The sequence below is a fragment of the Delphinus delphis genome, chromosome 3, assembly GCF_949987515.2.
Source record: "Delphinus delphis chromosome 3, mDelDel1.2, whole genome shotgun sequence".
Lineage (NCBI taxonomy): Eukaryota > Metazoa > Chordata > Mammalia > Artiodactyla > Delphinidae > Delphinus > Delphinus delphis.
In genome coordinates this window covers 100,913,340-100,930,335 of record NC_082685.1, presented here as the reverse complement: position 1 = coordinate 100,930,335, position 16,996 = coordinate 100,913,340, and the positions used below count along the sequence as shown (strand labels likewise).

General features: G+C 41.6%; 1 protein-coding gene across 1 annotated transcript in view; it reads left to right on the top strand.

Annotated features, from left to right (window-relative positions):
• Positions 1-15,870: 15,870 nt before the first annotated feature.
• The window catches only part of ADGRV1 (adhesion G protein-coupled receptor V1), a 565,763-nt gene continuing 564,637 nt past the window's right edge, over positions 15,871-16,996 (top strand). Inside the window, exon 1 of the mRNA XM_060009164.1 lies at positions 15,871-15,956. Coding sequence (XP_059865147.1) covers positions 15,935-15,956 — 22 coding nt within the window. The 5' untranslated portion in view covers positions 15,871-15,934. The remainder of the gene's footprint in view (positions 15,957-16,996) is intronic.

Here is a 16,996-nt window from a genome sequence, read left to right as displayed (position 1 = left end):
AAGATACCACACTCAAGAGGTATATCTGGAAGAATGAAGCGACCCCTACCCTCAGGATCTGTGACAGACTGTGAGAAGGCAGGGGCTGAAAGGTTAATTGTAAGTGGCCTGCCCAGGGAAACATAGCCCTTCCATGTCGGAGATCCCCATAGATGAGACTCTTCGAAGAACTCATTTAGGAAAGAACATTTCTTTACCTCTATATATCTCTTTCCCTTCTTTCCAACTCTGAAGGACCCATAAAAGAGCACAGTAAAATGGATAAGTTTAAGAGTTGGGAGGGGGCTTCCCTGGTGGCGCAGTGGTTGAGAGTCCGCCTGCCGATGCAGGGGACACGGGTTCGTGCCCCGGTCCGGGAAGATCCCACATGCCGCGGAGCGGCTGGGCCCATGAGCCATGGCCGCTGAGCCTGCGCGTCCGGAGCCTGTGCTCCGCAACGGGAGAGGCCACAACAGTGAGAAGGCCGCGTACCGCAAAAAAAAAAAAAAAAAAAGAGTTGGGAGGAATCGAGAAAAAGAATGATCATGCCCTCCTTCTCCATTGCAGGCTTTATCATCTGGATCAGACACAAGCAAGAACAGACTGACTCTCAAAGCGTAAATGGGAGGGAGGTTAAGCTTTGCTTATACTATCTGAGCATGAGATCATTTGTTAGTAATTGAAAAGTGAATGTGAAACATGGGATCCACCCAAGATTTCATCCTGGGACAGAGAAGAATGCAGCGTAGCTTTAATGAGTCAGTGGTGAGAAAGAACAAAACTGAGTTAATTTAATAAACTGGCTACTTTGGTGTGGAACCCCTTTCCAGTATTTCTCCTCAGGTAACTCTGGAAAACAGCGTCATCCTCCATCACTGCCAGACTGCCTCTGATCTTTGACTTTAATTTAGGAAGAGTTGTTTAATGGTTATTCTCCTTCTGGGAAATGTCCAGAGATGTGTGCTAAGCACAGTTTTGTGAACTGCAAACAGTGTGAACTGCAAACAGAACTTTTCCAGTTGTTGAATGGAGGAGATTATCACTGACAACATAATATTTTTCAGTAGTACCGCCCAAATCCTGCCCCTACAATGGGAGCCAACCACAGTTGTCTGAGCATGGGCCAAGCATGTGTTAGGAAACCCATTCTGCTCTGGCCATTGAGCCTGGAACATGGACAGAGCTTGTCCACTTCCCCATCCAACTCCCAGTACTACATCTTTAAACTAGGTTGTGCAGGCAGCGCTCAGTGGCAGAGATCTTTGTCTCTTTCAACTCAGTCCCATTCTGCCCCTCTTCTTGCTTCCCATTCTTCTCTCCTTTCACACTGTTCCTAAGATGAGCCAGCTTCTCATCGTTGGCTTTACCTTCTGTTTTCCAGCGCTAGGCTTTCTCTCGAGACCCTAGAGGAGATGTGGTGTTTCTGATTGGAGGTAGGATGGTCATCCATAGTAGGATCTGCTTTTGCCCTCTAGTTCCATTTGGGTTAAATTCCACTCAGTCCCACTCCAGCAGCCCTACGCCTCTCTCTCAGCTCCTCCAATCCCTCAACGTGCCCATACTACCTGCTTCTGGGCCCCTCAAAGTAGCAAAGGGAGGAAGCCTGGCACATTATTTAGTCCCCATTTTGTAGAACGGTTATAGGAGCAGAGTCGATCTGGAAAAGAGTTTTCTCCTCCTACCATCATCTCAAATAGAGAAGGGCCTCCACTGAAGTGCCTCATGACTGTCTGAGAGTACCCCTAACAGAAGGACGAGTGAAAAATTTTAAGTAAGTAACTGTAAGTATATCCAACTTATAAAATATTTATTAAACAAGGGGGAAAGGGCTTCCCTGGTGGTGCAGTGGTTAAGAATCCTCCTGCCAGTGCAGGGGACATGGGTTCAAGCCCTGGTCCAGGAAGATCCCACATGCCGTGGGGCAACTAAGCCCATGCACCGTAACTACTGAGCCTGTGCTCTAGAGCCTACGAGCCACAACTACTGAGCCCACATGCCACAACTACTGAAGTCTGCATGCCTAGAGCCCATGCTCCACAACAAGAGAAGCCACCGTAATGAGAAGCCCATGTACCATAACAAAGAGTAGCCCTCGCTCTCCACAACTAGAGAAAAACCTGCGTGCAGCAACAAAGACCCAAGGCAGAAAAAAAAATAAATCAAAAAAAATAAATCAAAAAAAAAAAACAAGGGGGAAAAAGGAACATTAATTCATTCATGTGTTTAGGGAAAAGGGCTGAAAATGTTAAATAATTTAAAATTAAATAAACTACATAAAATTAAATAAATGTCTTTTATTCTATTGAATGATGATGATAAAGAACTGAATGGGCTGCCATTTTAAATTAGGAGGAAGATTGTGTATTAGATTAAATTATATAAAATTGCTACTATTCAACAATTTTGCCATTGTTTGACCATTTTAACGTAAGAAAATATCAGTTTCATGTGGTTCAGCCTAATATTGATGTTTTAAAGGCATTTCTGATAGTATTTCTCTGCTGTAAATAAATGATAATATATGTTAGTCTAAATTTTTTCTTTTATATTATTTTCAATTACTTCACACTGCCAGCAGAGTGTGTTGGGTGCCTGGTGATATCAAAGGAAATTTTTATAATAAAAATGTATGCTTAGACACATCTGGTTATGATTTGCTTTTCCTTTTCTCCAATTGCATAATTCAAGTTGATGCTGCATAATTCTTTCTTCTTTTATTCCATTCCATATGGTGGCAGAACAACTACCAAAAGATGAATACTTTCAGTACCTTTCATATCAAAGCTGCAGCTTTCACATTCTGTTCTATTGACACCGCATTTTGGCAGTGGATTAAGGGACACAGTTAAAATCTCTGCTCATAATTGGTTTTATTTGGGAAAGATTTTCTTTGAACTGGTGACCACCCGTGATTTTATAATTATCAAAAATTAACCAGCTCAGCATTTCTTGTAGGAAATATTCACAATTCACTTCTTTCTTTTAGAAGAAAAAAGAAAAGGAAAAAGAGAAAAAAGAAAAACTAAGGAGTATGAGTGAACATTTTGTTTGGGAGTGTTCCATGTGGGATTACTCTAATGCAATGCTAAGGCTGTATTTGTCTGCATAGTACTCTTTCAAGCATAATCTTAAAAACCTTTTTTTCTTTTTCAGAACCCTACAAAGAGAAAAACTCAAAAGAATTTAGATTTTCTGAAAAGTGAGACAATTCCAGTGTAATTTTCTGATATGACCTGACTTACAATACAAGCTACAGACAAAGCAATGAAGCTTTCTGCAGAATACTCTTTTTTCTTTCCTTTCTTTAAACCATTTTCTTGAGATATAATTCATGTACCATACAATTCATCCATTTAAAATGTACAATTCAATGGTTTTGATATATAACGTTATTAATGTTGAAAGGTAATAGTAAAATAAATATAGCATAAAGTTTGCCATTTTAATCATTTTGAAGCATCAGTTCAGTGGCATTAATTACATTCACGATGTTATATATCATCATGATCCACTTCAAAAACTTTTTCATTACCTTAGCCAGAAACTGCAAAGAGTACTCATATGCATTTCAGTATGAGTTGAAATTCCTGTGGCTGTATGAAATTGTTTAAGTTAAGAAAGCTGACTGGATATTTGGAACGTAAAGCCCTCCAAACTTAAGTCTAAGGCTGCTGGCAACGATGTCTGTTTTAAGTAGACAAGCACCCACGCATACACATACTTTGCAAGGCCCTGCGTGATCTCCAAACATAGCATCAGTCAAACCTCTCTTCCCACTGGGCTTGATTTTCCCACCCATGTGGGGAATAGACAGCGGGAGCTCTGTTTGCAGTGGCTTTGTTTCCTTGCAGCCATTGGTAAAATAAACATTACCTCAGTTTGAAGAAGTTCTTAGTAGAACTTGGGGGTCCTGGGATAGCAGATCCTATGGCCCAACCCCGATGACGTCATAATTTTATCTGGTGTAGACTCGCCCCACTGAAGATAATTGCATCACAGCGTCCTGTGTGGATCCTCGTAGGACTGGCTTAGGTCAGAAGATGTTAAATGGGAGACTCCTTGGGTTTGGGAAGATGTATAAAGGAGGAATACTGAAGAGAACCTTGCCCTCTCTCACATTAGCCTGCCCTATATGTCAATGAAGCTTCAAAGACATTTCAGGGTCTCACCGGGCAGATCCATACTTGTGAAAATTTCTCATTTCATTGTTGGACAGTATTGATGAGCTCTACACTGAATTTAGCCCAGTGATAACTGAAAATACACACAGGGAGTATTTAGATTGAGAAATCAGACTCATTTTGTGACCCTATCCACTTGAAACTTATGTGATTATAAAAAAAATCTGAAGAAATCTCAGTATTTGAAAATAGAAAAGATGAGTTTTACAATTTTATATTTGTTGAAGGGGGAAAGTGGACATTAATAAACAGAAAGATTTAGTAGTTAACATGCTTGTCCTGGTTCTTATTAATTATGCCTCTAGATGGGATATATAAAAATGGAATTTAAGGAATCGTATATTAAAGATTTAAAGGTTTTCTATCAAAAGAAAATCTCTCCTCCCTGCCCTCCTCCCCCATATCGCCCAGGAAATTAGATATTTGAATTCAGCATTTGACAAGCTTACCACAGTCCACAGAATGTTTTTAGAAACTTTAAATTCTTTTTCACTGTATTATCAGGCCAGTAAATGTAAGCTTATTACAAGATAATTATGCAAAGAGTGGAAACCTTATAGTCTATCCTCATAAATAAAGTGTCGACAGAAATCATAATCTTGACCCAAATAGAACTTGATATTAGGAACGAAGGATTTGTTTGCCTTGCTTGCTCCCAAACCTCAAGTAATAAATCTCAAAAGCTTCAATATTGATTCAACAAAATGAATGGCTGAGTCACACAGAACGACTCTGACAAGTGGACAAATGCTGCCATGGCGACATTTTGATATGCAGTGTGGTTACTGAGCTTTGCTGGTTTCTTCCCCTGCCATTAAAGCAAAATGACAAACCACGGGAAGTACCACACACAGCGTGCCTAAACCAGAGGCAACTAGGAAAAAAGATTTAATTAGCTGTTCTTAAAGGATTAAAAATTCCATACACATTTGTATCTAATTTATGGGCAAATTCCTTTTAAAATATGAGAAAAACTGTTCTGAGACATGCTTCTTGTTAAGAAATAGAAATTATTATTAATGTAAAAAAAGTCTCAGATAGCATTTTCTGTAAATGTTTTGTAAACAGATTTCTTGAGGAAAAAACATTTTTAACTTGGCAAGATAAAGTTTTAAAATATTTTCTACAGCACATAAAATTGTACTTAATTCATTCTTTCCCAAATAATGGAATAGATATTGCATATGGCCATAATAAAAAACAGTATATATGGCCAAATACTACTACTGTGTATATTTAGATTTATAAGGAGGTGAGACTATTTGTTAGAAAGTGATATGTATGCTCGGCTATTACTTGATCTTAATGTTCATTTGATGGAGCTATTTAGCAATTACATATACATTCTATTCTTTATTGGTATAAAATATACACAGATATATTAAAGACAGATGCCATCATATCATAGCAATGAAAAGAAATTGTTTAAAAATTTTAATGGGAAAATGCTTTTAAATATATAATTATAAATTTGCAAAATTATTTATGTATAATTACCATAGTGCTTTCAATATTGGATTGGTTAACTCACAAGAGAAACTTTGTCAACTACATCTAAAATAGAGCTAGAGTAGGAAATCATTGTTTTTATTTCATTGCTTTTCTGTCAGTTATTGAAATCTCACTATGTACCAGACTTCACTCTCTCTTTCAATCCACACACAAGTCTGTACAGTAGGTATTATAAAAAACCTCCATTTTGCAGATAAGGAAAGTAAAAGTGTGAAAGACTAATAAATTTATGTTTGCTCGACCTAGTTATGTTATTTTACCCCTTGGCATCATCTGGACCTAACTATGAGAAATGCTTTTATTTTTGTTCTTCAATGCCTTTATTTTTATTTTTTTTAAATAAATTTATTTGTTTATTTTTGGCTGCATTCGGTCTTCATTGCCATGCGTGGGCTTTCTCTAGTTGTGGCGAGCAAGGGGCTACTCTTCATTGCGGTGCACAGGCTTCTCATTGCGGTGGCTTCTCTTGTTACAGAGCACAGGCTCTAGGCACACGGGCTTCAGTAGTGGTGGCTCCCAGGCTCTAGAGCACAGGCTCAGTAGTTGTGGCACACAAGTTTAGTTGCTCTGCGGCATGTGGGATCTTCCTGGATCAGGGCTTGAACCTGAGTCCCCTGCATTTGCAGGCAGATTCTTAACCACTGCGCCACCAGGGAAGTCCCTGTTCTTCTGTGCCTTTAGAAATAGAAACAGTGCTACCGTTCTCACAAAGTCACAACTATCAGCTTTTGTAAATGGACTTCTTGAGGAAGAATATTTTTAACTTGGGAAGATAAAGATTTAAAACATTTGTAGTAGAACATAAAAATCACACTTAATTCATCCTTTACTTAATTTTAGAAAAATTAAATATTGAGAGTATGAGAAACTTGGAAAAGGGAGATAATACCAAGTACAGAAAAACTGAAATATTAATTTCACATGAAAAAAGCAAGAGAGAAAAAGTTTTAATGTTGTTATTTATTTATTTTTTTGCATCACATTTCTGATTCTAAAATGCCACCTCAACTTCTGTTGTGGTCTGGGTTGACTGCTACCTTGTCAAACAACTAGTCTTAAATTAAGGAGGAACTACTCTTTGTACACTTCATCTCTGTAGGAACCAAATCTTTTACAGAGAAGGTTCTGACAGGGCACATTAGAGATTTGAAAATAATTGTGATAAATCATGACAAATTAGTCACCTCTAGACAACCTGTAAATAGGTAAGAGCCAGGGTAACCAAAGGCTTTGGCAAGACAGGAAAATATGGGGACCATGGCTCCTGCTAGCTCTTCAGCCTCTTCCAGTTGGCCCTCCTCTGTTGGCTACTGAGCAGTAGCTTTTAGCAGCCCCATTGCCCAACTAGAACCAACCAGGGCTCGAGACTAAGCCTTTCCTCACGCCTAAGTCTTTTCTCCGGAAGGTGTGAAGCCATCTCTAGCTGAAGCTGTGTATGAACCCTTTCTGCCATACTCCTTTGTCCTGGCTCCTCCCTCATACGACTGTACAGATGTCAACTTTCCTGGGGCTTTGGTATCATTTTTGTTTTGTTTTTTGTCTTGTTGATCTAAACCAGATAGACTGCCAAATAGTTTTCCAGCAAAGATGGGTTTCTTTGGGATCAGCAGAGAATAGCAATTCAGGACCTGCAACCATGGTGAGCCACATGCAAGTACCCCCACAGCAAGGAAAGGAGAACACTTTCATAGAGAGGAAAAGGAAGTTGGAAGGACTACAGTAAACAAAAGTTATTCTTTGCCTGAGTCTTTGCCAGGAAAGGAGAGGAGTCTTTCTCCCTACTGGGCTCTGCTATTCCCACAAGGCACGAGAGCTCCCTCTTCTTGTCTCCCAGCCCCACTTAAAAAATATATATATATATATATTTATTTGGTTGCACTGGGTCTTAGTTGTGGCTCGCAGGCTCCTTAGTTGTGGCATGTGAACTCTTATTTGTGCCATGCACGTGGGGTCTAGTTCCCTGACCAGGGATCGAACCTGGGCCCGCTGCACAGGGAGTGTGGAGTCTTAACCACTGTGCCACCAGGGAAGTCCCCTGACCCCCATTTAAAAAAAAATAAACTTAATTAATTTATTTATTTAATTTTGGCTGCATTGGGTCTTCATTGCTATGTGCGGGCTTCCTCTAACTGCGGCGAGTGGGGGCTACACTTTGTTGTTTGTTGTGGTGCGTAGGCTTCTCATTGCGGTGGCTTCTCTTGTTGCAGAGCATGGGCTCTAGGTGCGCAGGCTTCAGTGGTTGCAGCTCGGGGGCTCAGTAGTTGTGGCTCGCAGGCTCTAGAGTTCAGGCTCAGCAGTTGTGGTGCACGGGCTTAGTTGCTCCGCGGCATGTGAGATCTCCCCAGACCAGGGCTCGAACCTGTGTCCCCTGCATTGGCAGGCAGATTCTTAACCACTGCGCCACCAGGGAAGCCCCACTGACCCCATTTTAACTGAGGTTTCTGTTTATTAATTTTTTACAGTCTGCAGAAGTTTGATCATGAAAGTCTTGCATAGGGTAGGAAAGATGAAAAATGCCTCTCGGGAGCTATGGTATTGATAACCTTCCACTTATTCTAGGCTTCCAACTTTATTTCCTGACTTAAGCCTTACACTCCCCAGAAGGGCTTACTCCTCTCAGTTTTCCAAGACCTTTTTCGGCTTTTCAACCCCCTCATAAAGTTACATGTTTTCTCATGTGGTCCTCATTGGTGCGAACAACTCCAGGGGGCATCCCTCACATAGATTTCCATGTAAATGATACTGCCAAGAGTTGCACAGCTCCTGCAGTCCTGGAGGGAGTGACGCAGACAGGCAAGGAACCCAAACCCAAAAGAAACAGGTTTCTTTCCATTAATTGCCCAGTTGGCATTCATATGACTTTGAGTTTAGACTTATTAACCAGGCTTTGATATTTTTTTCGAACAGAATTTTCAAAGGTGTATTTTGAAGAATATTAATAAGAATCTCATAGAAAAAGAAAGTTTCTATGATCAAATAAATATATAAAACAGTGAGCTAAGCAAATTTAAACTGGTTTATTTACCATAGTATTCAGATGCTTTAACATTTTAAAGTGCTTAATGGTTTTTTAAGAATGTTTCCCACATTTATGGTTTGATTACAGAGCCTTTTGCCATTTGCAAATTTGGGAAACTGAAATCCACAGTACATGCTTTCGGAAATGCTGATATAGCTGGTTTACTGAGGAGTTTTAATTCAGTGGGGTTCAAACATGAACTCCAAACATAAATATGATTTAATATTGTTGTCTACAGTCTCTTCCCTCTGTGTCCTATGTCAAATTATTCTTTCTCATTGGGTAGCAAATCTCTTGGGGAGATTCCATAATTTCAATATATGCCAAACTCAAATCGGATTCAAAGCTTTTTCCTCCTAGCTACAGGCCAGACCAATGGCTCCAGGGACCTGAAATGGAAAGGAGACATGATTAGGTGTTGAAGTATGTAGTGTGTGTGTGTATGGTGATTCTTGTTCTAGAATACCTGTCTTTTCTACCTGTTCCTTTTCAAGGTCTAACTCTTCTGATGCTGAGAGCTGAGAGGGAGACTAGGAGAAGGACAAACATCTCTTTGACTGCTTGTCGGCATAGCCCCCTCCTTTAGGGCTGTGGCTGCTTCTCTGGATAATACAGACTAGCTATCCTCTGTGTGACTGGCGTGCTGATGTTCTCAAAGGCACATGGGTATGTCCTGGTGGGTTCTGCGAGCCCTTCCCATTGCATGTTTCCTTGAAGTCAGTTTTTTCTTAATCGCCTCCTTCAGCTACTTCCCAGAAGTACATAGTCTCTTGTTCCTGGGTCTTCCCACTTCATGGGCTGTTCTCTTGGGTCAGGTATTGACAAGATTTTACCAAAGAGCACCCTCCATGGTATCACAATCCATGAGAGATCTACACATTTTTGTACAAAGGTGACAGTGAGGCTGCTCCCTTACCCTCTTTCTCTCTGTTCTGCCTTCTTTCTTTCCCATTTCTCTTTCCTCTTAGTGGTAGGGTCAGGGCAGATCAACAAATTTATTGGCCTGAGCAGACAACGCTGGAATGAGTAGCCAATCCTGCCTCTCTACTATGATCTCCAATTTCTAACACAGTTCTGAAAGAGAGAGAAAAGCAAGAACCTCCCCCATAGGCTGACTACTCAGGGATGATTTTCTTCCCTCTGAGGTGAGGGTGGAGGTAGGTAATTGTCCTATATTTACCTTTCCACCTCTTAAAAAGCCCTGGAGGCACAGTCTGGTCTCAATGGTTGGCCCTTTCTTTAGAAGTCAGGTACTTGTCTCTTGTTCCTGGCTTAGGCCAAATCAACAGTTCTATGGGAGCAGAAAATGGCCCATTCAGTACATTGATTTTTTTTTTTTTTTTTTTTTTTTTTTTTTTTTGCGGTACGCGGGCCTCTCACTGTTGTGGCCTCTCCCGCTGCGGAGCACAGGCTCCGGACGCGCAAGCTCAGCGGCCATGGCTCACGGGCCCAGCCGCTCCGCGGCATGTGGGATCTTCCCGTACTGGGGCACGAACCCGCGTCCCCTGCATCGGCAGGCGGACTCTCAACCACTGCGCCACCAGGGAAGCCCCAGTACATTGATTTTTAATACTGTACAATGTACACAGCAGGTGGACAAGAAGCCCCAGTTGATGCATAAGTTGATAATAGTTGTTAGCTGCTTTTTTAAAGTTTCTTTTCTTTTCTTTTTTTTTTTTTTTAAAGAGTGAGAATGTAGAACTCAAGGCAAGTTTGTTAAGGGTCAGAAGTTTAGATCAGAACAAGCAAGAACTTAGCCAGAATCTGCACATATAGTTGTTGTGAAGGTCAGATTAAAACATTGATTAGAAACTAGGTAGAGAAAAAAGAAACAGCAGATTATAAAAATGTGGATCTAGGACAGGGGATAGTCCAGACTTCTTGCAAAGACTCAGGGCTAGAATACATTGTAAATGGAATATGTAGAGGGACCTCGTGGAACAGGACAGCAAATTCTGCTACAGAAATATTCTTAAGGACTGAGACCATATCCTTATTCATCTTTACATTTCTGAAACATCATAGATCCTTGGCACTCAATAAATGTTTGTTGAGTGAATTAATCAATTTAGTATAGCAGTATAAAAGAAAACCTGTTAACTAAAATAACTTTTGCTTCTGCATAGAGCAGGGATCAGCAAACTATGGCTCTTTGGCCATTTCTGGCCACCGCCTGATTTTGTAAATAAGGTTTATTGGAACACAGCCATGCTCATCTGTTTACATATTGTCTTTGGGTGCTTTCACACTACAATGGCAGAGTTGAATATTTGCAACAGAGACCGCATGGCCTGCAAGTCTAAAATATTTACTGTCTGGCCCTTTATAGAAAAAGTTTTCTGATCCCTGACATACAGGTTTAAAATTGTTTTTCTATATGTTTCCTGTTGAGTGTGACTCAGTCACAGCATGGTTAACTCAGGTCCAGAGGTCACTGGGAGCAGCTGGCTGTTCTGTCAGACAGGACAACGCAAGCCCTGGGAACCAGAGCCGGGTGGATATGACAGATCTATCAGAGCCAAGAGGAAAGTCATCTTGATGCAGTCCTGTAATCTCATCTCTCCCTTCTCTGAACCATCTTTGTAATCTCTTTGATGGTCACATGGTACTTTTGATTATCATGATTTATGTCTTCTTTCGCCTATTCAATGTGGACTATAGGAGGGCAGAGGCCGCATTTTGTCCATGTTCATATTCTGAAGGTCTAGCGATGCTTCTGGTTAAGTAGGTGCTCGCTTAGAAGACGAATAGTAGCTAGCAGGATTATGGTGCTCTCTGAAGAAGAGGAAAAGCAAGGTCTGGCAGCTCAGAGGCAGATGGCTTTTAATTATCAGTAAGCAAGAGATTAATTAAATGAATTTGGAGTAGAGTGTTCAAGGAAGCAGTAACACCAAGGGATAGCTATATTTCAGGGACTCGCTCAGATTTTTATGTCCAAAATGTCCAAGAATATTTTTCTTTTTCTAAACTGGGAGAAGCACCTCAAGCTTAAAGTATCCTCAGTTATTAAATGGATTCGCTGGTCCCTTTGAGGCAGAGGATGGTTTCCTTTGGCTCACGAAATGAAATTCTGGGTCCGACAGTGGGGCCTCCTTCTGACGTATTTGTCCAGTCACATCACTCATTCAACAAATGTTTAATGAGCTACTACAGTGCGCCAGGCCCTTTGAGAGCATGGATTTAAGCTCTGTTTGTTTTTCCATTATGAAGTGCTAAGATGATAAACACTAAAATTTATTGAGAACTTTATGACATATTGGGGGTGCAAGGGAGGAAATCTGATTGGCTAGTAGCCTAGGCAGGTCTGAACCTAGAGAAAGAGGAGTCCAGGAGTGTAGCAAGCTCCTGACAAATCTTAATTTTTTCCTGTCTGGGCCCAAACAGAAGAAGCCTCTGGCAGACAGATTTGGGTACTCCTGCAGTAACATCCTACTTCTAGTTTTTTTGGAAGGAAGGAGAAGTAGCTACTGCCTAAGCTTGGTTTTGTTCCTTTGATGAAATTCCCTTATGCATATCTAAACTTAGATATCTAAACTCAGAATGTCAAGTATGAGAAACACCTTTTTCAAGGAACTGAAGAGATCTTTGGAGAAGATTTACAAGGCTTATTAGTATGCAAGACTAACTAAATTGGAGAAGGAAGAAAAATTGTATGACATCAATACTTTCCTTACAGAGTTTAAGAAAACTAATTATTCTTTAATGTGTGAAATTTAGTGATTGATTTGATTTCATGAAGATTACAATAGTGAAAAAGACTTACACTCCATCAGTGCTGCATTTAGGCAGAATTGGGAATTAGGCCAACTTGCCTTCAGATCTTTCAACTTTCCTTTCAACACCCTTCTCTCTCAGTGGCCCCTCCACCTCCCACTTCCAGATGCCCAGTAATCCCCCTCCTTTCTGTTTTCCTTATCAAAGCATGACTTGAAGAACCAGGTCTCTAAGCTGTAAACGATGGAAGAAGTTTAAAATATCTCTGATTCCAGCATATTTGTACTTTAACATGGGATCAAGTCATGTTTTCTAAGGCTGGATTGTGAAGTACACGAAAATAAGCTCTGGGAATCCTTTTGATATGATAGCCTCCAGGTTCTTCACACAATCTTATTATATAGGCCTTTCCTCTCTCCCTCCCTTTCTTCCATACATATTAACTTTCTGCTATATCCCAGAGCCTATTCTAGCTACTAGCTATAGAGCAGCCAATGAGAGAGACATGGAACCTACCCTCTTGGAGCTTTCATTCCTATGGGCAGACAAAAACACCTAAATAAACAAATAAGATCTTTATTAGGGATAAATAATATGAAGAAAATAAAACAAAGTAGTAGGTAAGAGTGCCCACAGAAGTAATCAGGGCAGACACCTCCAAGGAAAGGACACCCCTCAAATGAAAGATATGATGGAAGGAGCCAGCCATATGAAGATCTCTGACAACAGCGTGCCAGGCAGAGAGGAAAGCTTGTGCAAAGGTTCTGAGGCAGGAATGATTTTGCTGTGTTTGAGCCAAAGAATGAAGTTCAGTGTGATGGGAATACAGTGAAAAGAGGGAGAATGGGACAACCTGAAGCTGGAAAAGAAAAGACAGAATCATGTGGTTCTTGCAGTCCAGGTGAGGAGTTTGGATTTAAGTGCAATGGACAGACATGCATTGAATACTTTCAGCAGTTGGTAACATCTACATGATTTAGCTAAAAATATCAGCTATACTGTTTGCTGTGGTTTTATTTTCAGCTCTTGGGAGAAGCTTTCAGCATTCTATATAATCTCTTCCTCTCGAAGCATTGCTACTACTCTCTGGGATGCTCATTTTTTTGCTTGGCATATTCTGCTTTGTGGTTCATTAAACTCTTACCCAGAGAGAGAGTGCAAACTCAGTGAACTCAGGGTTGTGATTTAGAGATCTTGTTTTTCCCACAGTGCCTTCCAGTGTTTTCTGCTTCCTAAACACTCAGTAATAATTGTTAATGAATTACTTAATTCCCTGAGGTAGCTTTGAGAAAGACAGTGGGTGTTAAGTTTTCATTTTGACCCACACGGGGCCTAGGATGGTGTCACACAGAGTGAAAATGCATGCTAAGTCCAGTTGTGCAGAATGGCTTTAATCACAGAACTTGGTGAAACAATGATTAAGACAGAATAGTTCAAAAAAAAAAAAAGACAGAATAGTTCATTGATAAACACTGACTTTGTTGGGGTCTCAGTAAAGTATCATTTAGCTGCAAATAAAGCCTTTAAGCATCCTAATAATACAATAAAACTGTGGGTGGACCTCCCTGGTGGCCCAGTGGTTAAGAATCCGCCTGCCAATGCAGGGACACGGGTTTCGAGCCCTGGTCCAGGAAGATTCCACATGCTGTGGAGCAACTAAGCCCGTGCGCCACAACTACTGAGCCTGCCCTCTAGAGCCCACGAGCCACAACTAGTGAGCCCGCGTGCCAAACTACTGAAGCCCGAGTGCCTAGAGCCCGTGCTCTGCAACAAGAGAAGCCACCACAATGAGAAGCCCGGGCACCACAACGAAGAGTAGCCCCTGCTCACTGCAACTAGAGAAAGCCCGTGTGCAGCGAGGAAGACCCAATGCAGCTAAAAATAAATTAAAAACAAACAAAACCTGTGGGCTGAATATGTATTTTAGTAAGACATTTCAAATAATCTGGAAGCTATAAGAGGTTTTAAATAATTTAGAAGCTGTAAATTCATGGGGTGTATTAGCAGAGTAAACACATATTAACAATAACTAATGTAAGTAAGCGAATCTGTTAATAAGGCCTCATGGATTTACAGCTTCTAGACCCACCTTTGCAGCTGAGCCTCACAGGGAAATTGTTCAATCCCCTAGATCATTTAGGTCGCTCTTCTCACAAACTTCTCTTAAGCTTTGAAGTGCATCATTTGCAGTCCCACACCATTTCTGCATCAGAACCCTTTTGCCTGAGTAACTTTCGGCTTTGATGCCATTTGTTGACTGTTGCAGCTTTGAGATGATGCACTTAGTAACAGCTCATAATAATGCTAAATGAATACTCCTGGATAGCAGTTTGGAACTCAAAGTAACATTCTGGTTATTCCTGTTCCTACACCCTTCCTTAGGAAGGGAACCTTGGAAATAGGAAACCTAGGACCTAGTCCTAATTATGACTTTAAGCCACTCAATCAGCATTTATTTTAATTTTTTCGACCATAAAATCAGCGGTGAGGTGGTGCTGGACTGCTAATTGCTAATTTCAATCTCCCTCCTGGTTTCGAACGTCTATGATTCTGAGAATGCTGCATGTGCTTTAAAAATCTCTGATGCAGATGGTGATTTGCACGTTGCCGATGAGATGGTCTGACCTTGGGGGCTTTACTTTTAAGCCTTGGAAATAACTGCCAACATTTGTTGAGGATTTACCAGGTGTAAAGAGTTGCACCTCACACGATCTCATTCATCTAATCCTTCCAACAGCCTTCTTAGGTAAGAATTAATACTCGTATTTCATAAACGAGGAGACAGATAACTTACTCAGATGTTGACCTCAGTCTGTGCTTATAAGTGCACGTGAGAGTAGATTCCTCATTTCTAATATTTCACCAACTCACGCGCAAATTCTCAAGAGGTGAACATCTCAGGGCGTGCTTCAACCTTAAAACAAATGTCCTTTTAGGAACAGAACAAGACTCAGTAAATGTTTTTTCTCTCCGGAAAGAACATCAGCAATTGCTTACAGTGGTGTACGTAGGGCGGAGTACCCCGCTGTCTAGGCGTGTGTGGGGTTCTTGTGCCCAAAGGGTCAAACTAGCAAGTTTCGTCAAAGCTGTCTACCAGAAAGCGCAGTCCGCTCTCGGGGTCGAAGACGCGCTGCTGCTGCAGGACTCGCGTGTTCCTGCGCGCAGGCAGGTCAGCTCGGGGGCCTAGCTGCTGGAAGAGTCCATTAGGGACGGCCAAGACAGGGTGTTCCCGCTGCCGGAGCGCGGACCTAGCTGCCCGCTGCGCAAACGAGGGCGCGCTGCCTTGGGTGGCCACCCCCACTCCGCTGGTCAGGTGAGCGCAGCCCGGGGAGCCGCGAGTCCTATTGGAGCAGACGAGGATGGAAGGGGAGGAGGCGGGGGAAGGATGAGAGGGGGAGGATGGAGCCACCTTCCTGAGCCGACAGCGGGAGAAAGACTCGGCAGCCCCGGCGAAGCGTGGGGACGCGAGTGAGAGGCAGAGCGAGGCTGTGCGAAGGGAGGACCGACGGGGACCTCGGAGAGCGTGCGGATGTCGGTGTCCCCGGGGCCAGGTAGGCTGTGGCTGTGGGGTGGTGCTGCGGACATCCCGGTGGCCCACGGGAGCGCCGCCTCATCCTCGGCGGCACGGGGTCGTTCGCCAGCACCTGTTGCTGGAGGTGGGCGGCGAGCGTGCCGCGGGCTGCGGCTAACTCAGCCGCGCCGCCCGCGTCCGCCCTATCTACGGCCGCGGCGGTGCATTGAGCGTGGCGTTCCTGTCACCCGCCCTTTCCACAGCTGCCTCATCTCAAAGAAGGTGAGAAGAGAGTGAGCAAAGGGAAAAGTTTCTTTTATTCTCTTTCTGCCTGTTTGAAACTCGAATCCTAGCTTTAATTTTAAAAAGTCTGCCTGAAAAATAACCGATCAAGAAAGGCGCGCCTTAGGAAATAAATAACGGGAAGGTTGAGATAAATTTAAGGAGTCTTATGTTCCAGAATAACCGCTACGTCGAAGAACTTTCAGGGAATTGATTTAAGGGAATTAGAAATTAGCCTGGAGCTGTAGAATAATACACATTAAAAACTTACACATTTATAATGTTTTAAACTATTTTAAAATTGATTTTTTTCTTAAAGCTAAAACTAAGAAATTATGGCAGTTTTCATCGGGGTGCAGCTGATTTTAAGGTGCAGTGTTTTTTAATTCTGTGTAACTACTGTTTTAAAGTAAAACAAAAATTTCACAAAACCCAAAACCTTTAAAAACTTGTGTAATGTGTTTATATGTTAGATGCACACTGTTTTAGAGATTACTAACATCGAATCTTGAAGGTGCATAATTACTGACAATTAGGATAAAGCTCAAAAAGTGTACTGTAACTGATGCATTCAGCATTATATACAAATTCTTGCAGAAGTTATTACCTTACATCACCAAAGTTCTTTTTCCTCCGCTGTGTGTCATTTATCAAAAGAGCCAGATGGAACCACACAAAAGAAAAAAGAAAAAAAGATGTTCTATGTTCTAGTCATGATACAAATGAACACCAGCAATTTATTTATTTTGGGGTAATTTCCTAGGATGCTGGGACGTGCCAAATACGTCTTGAACTGTG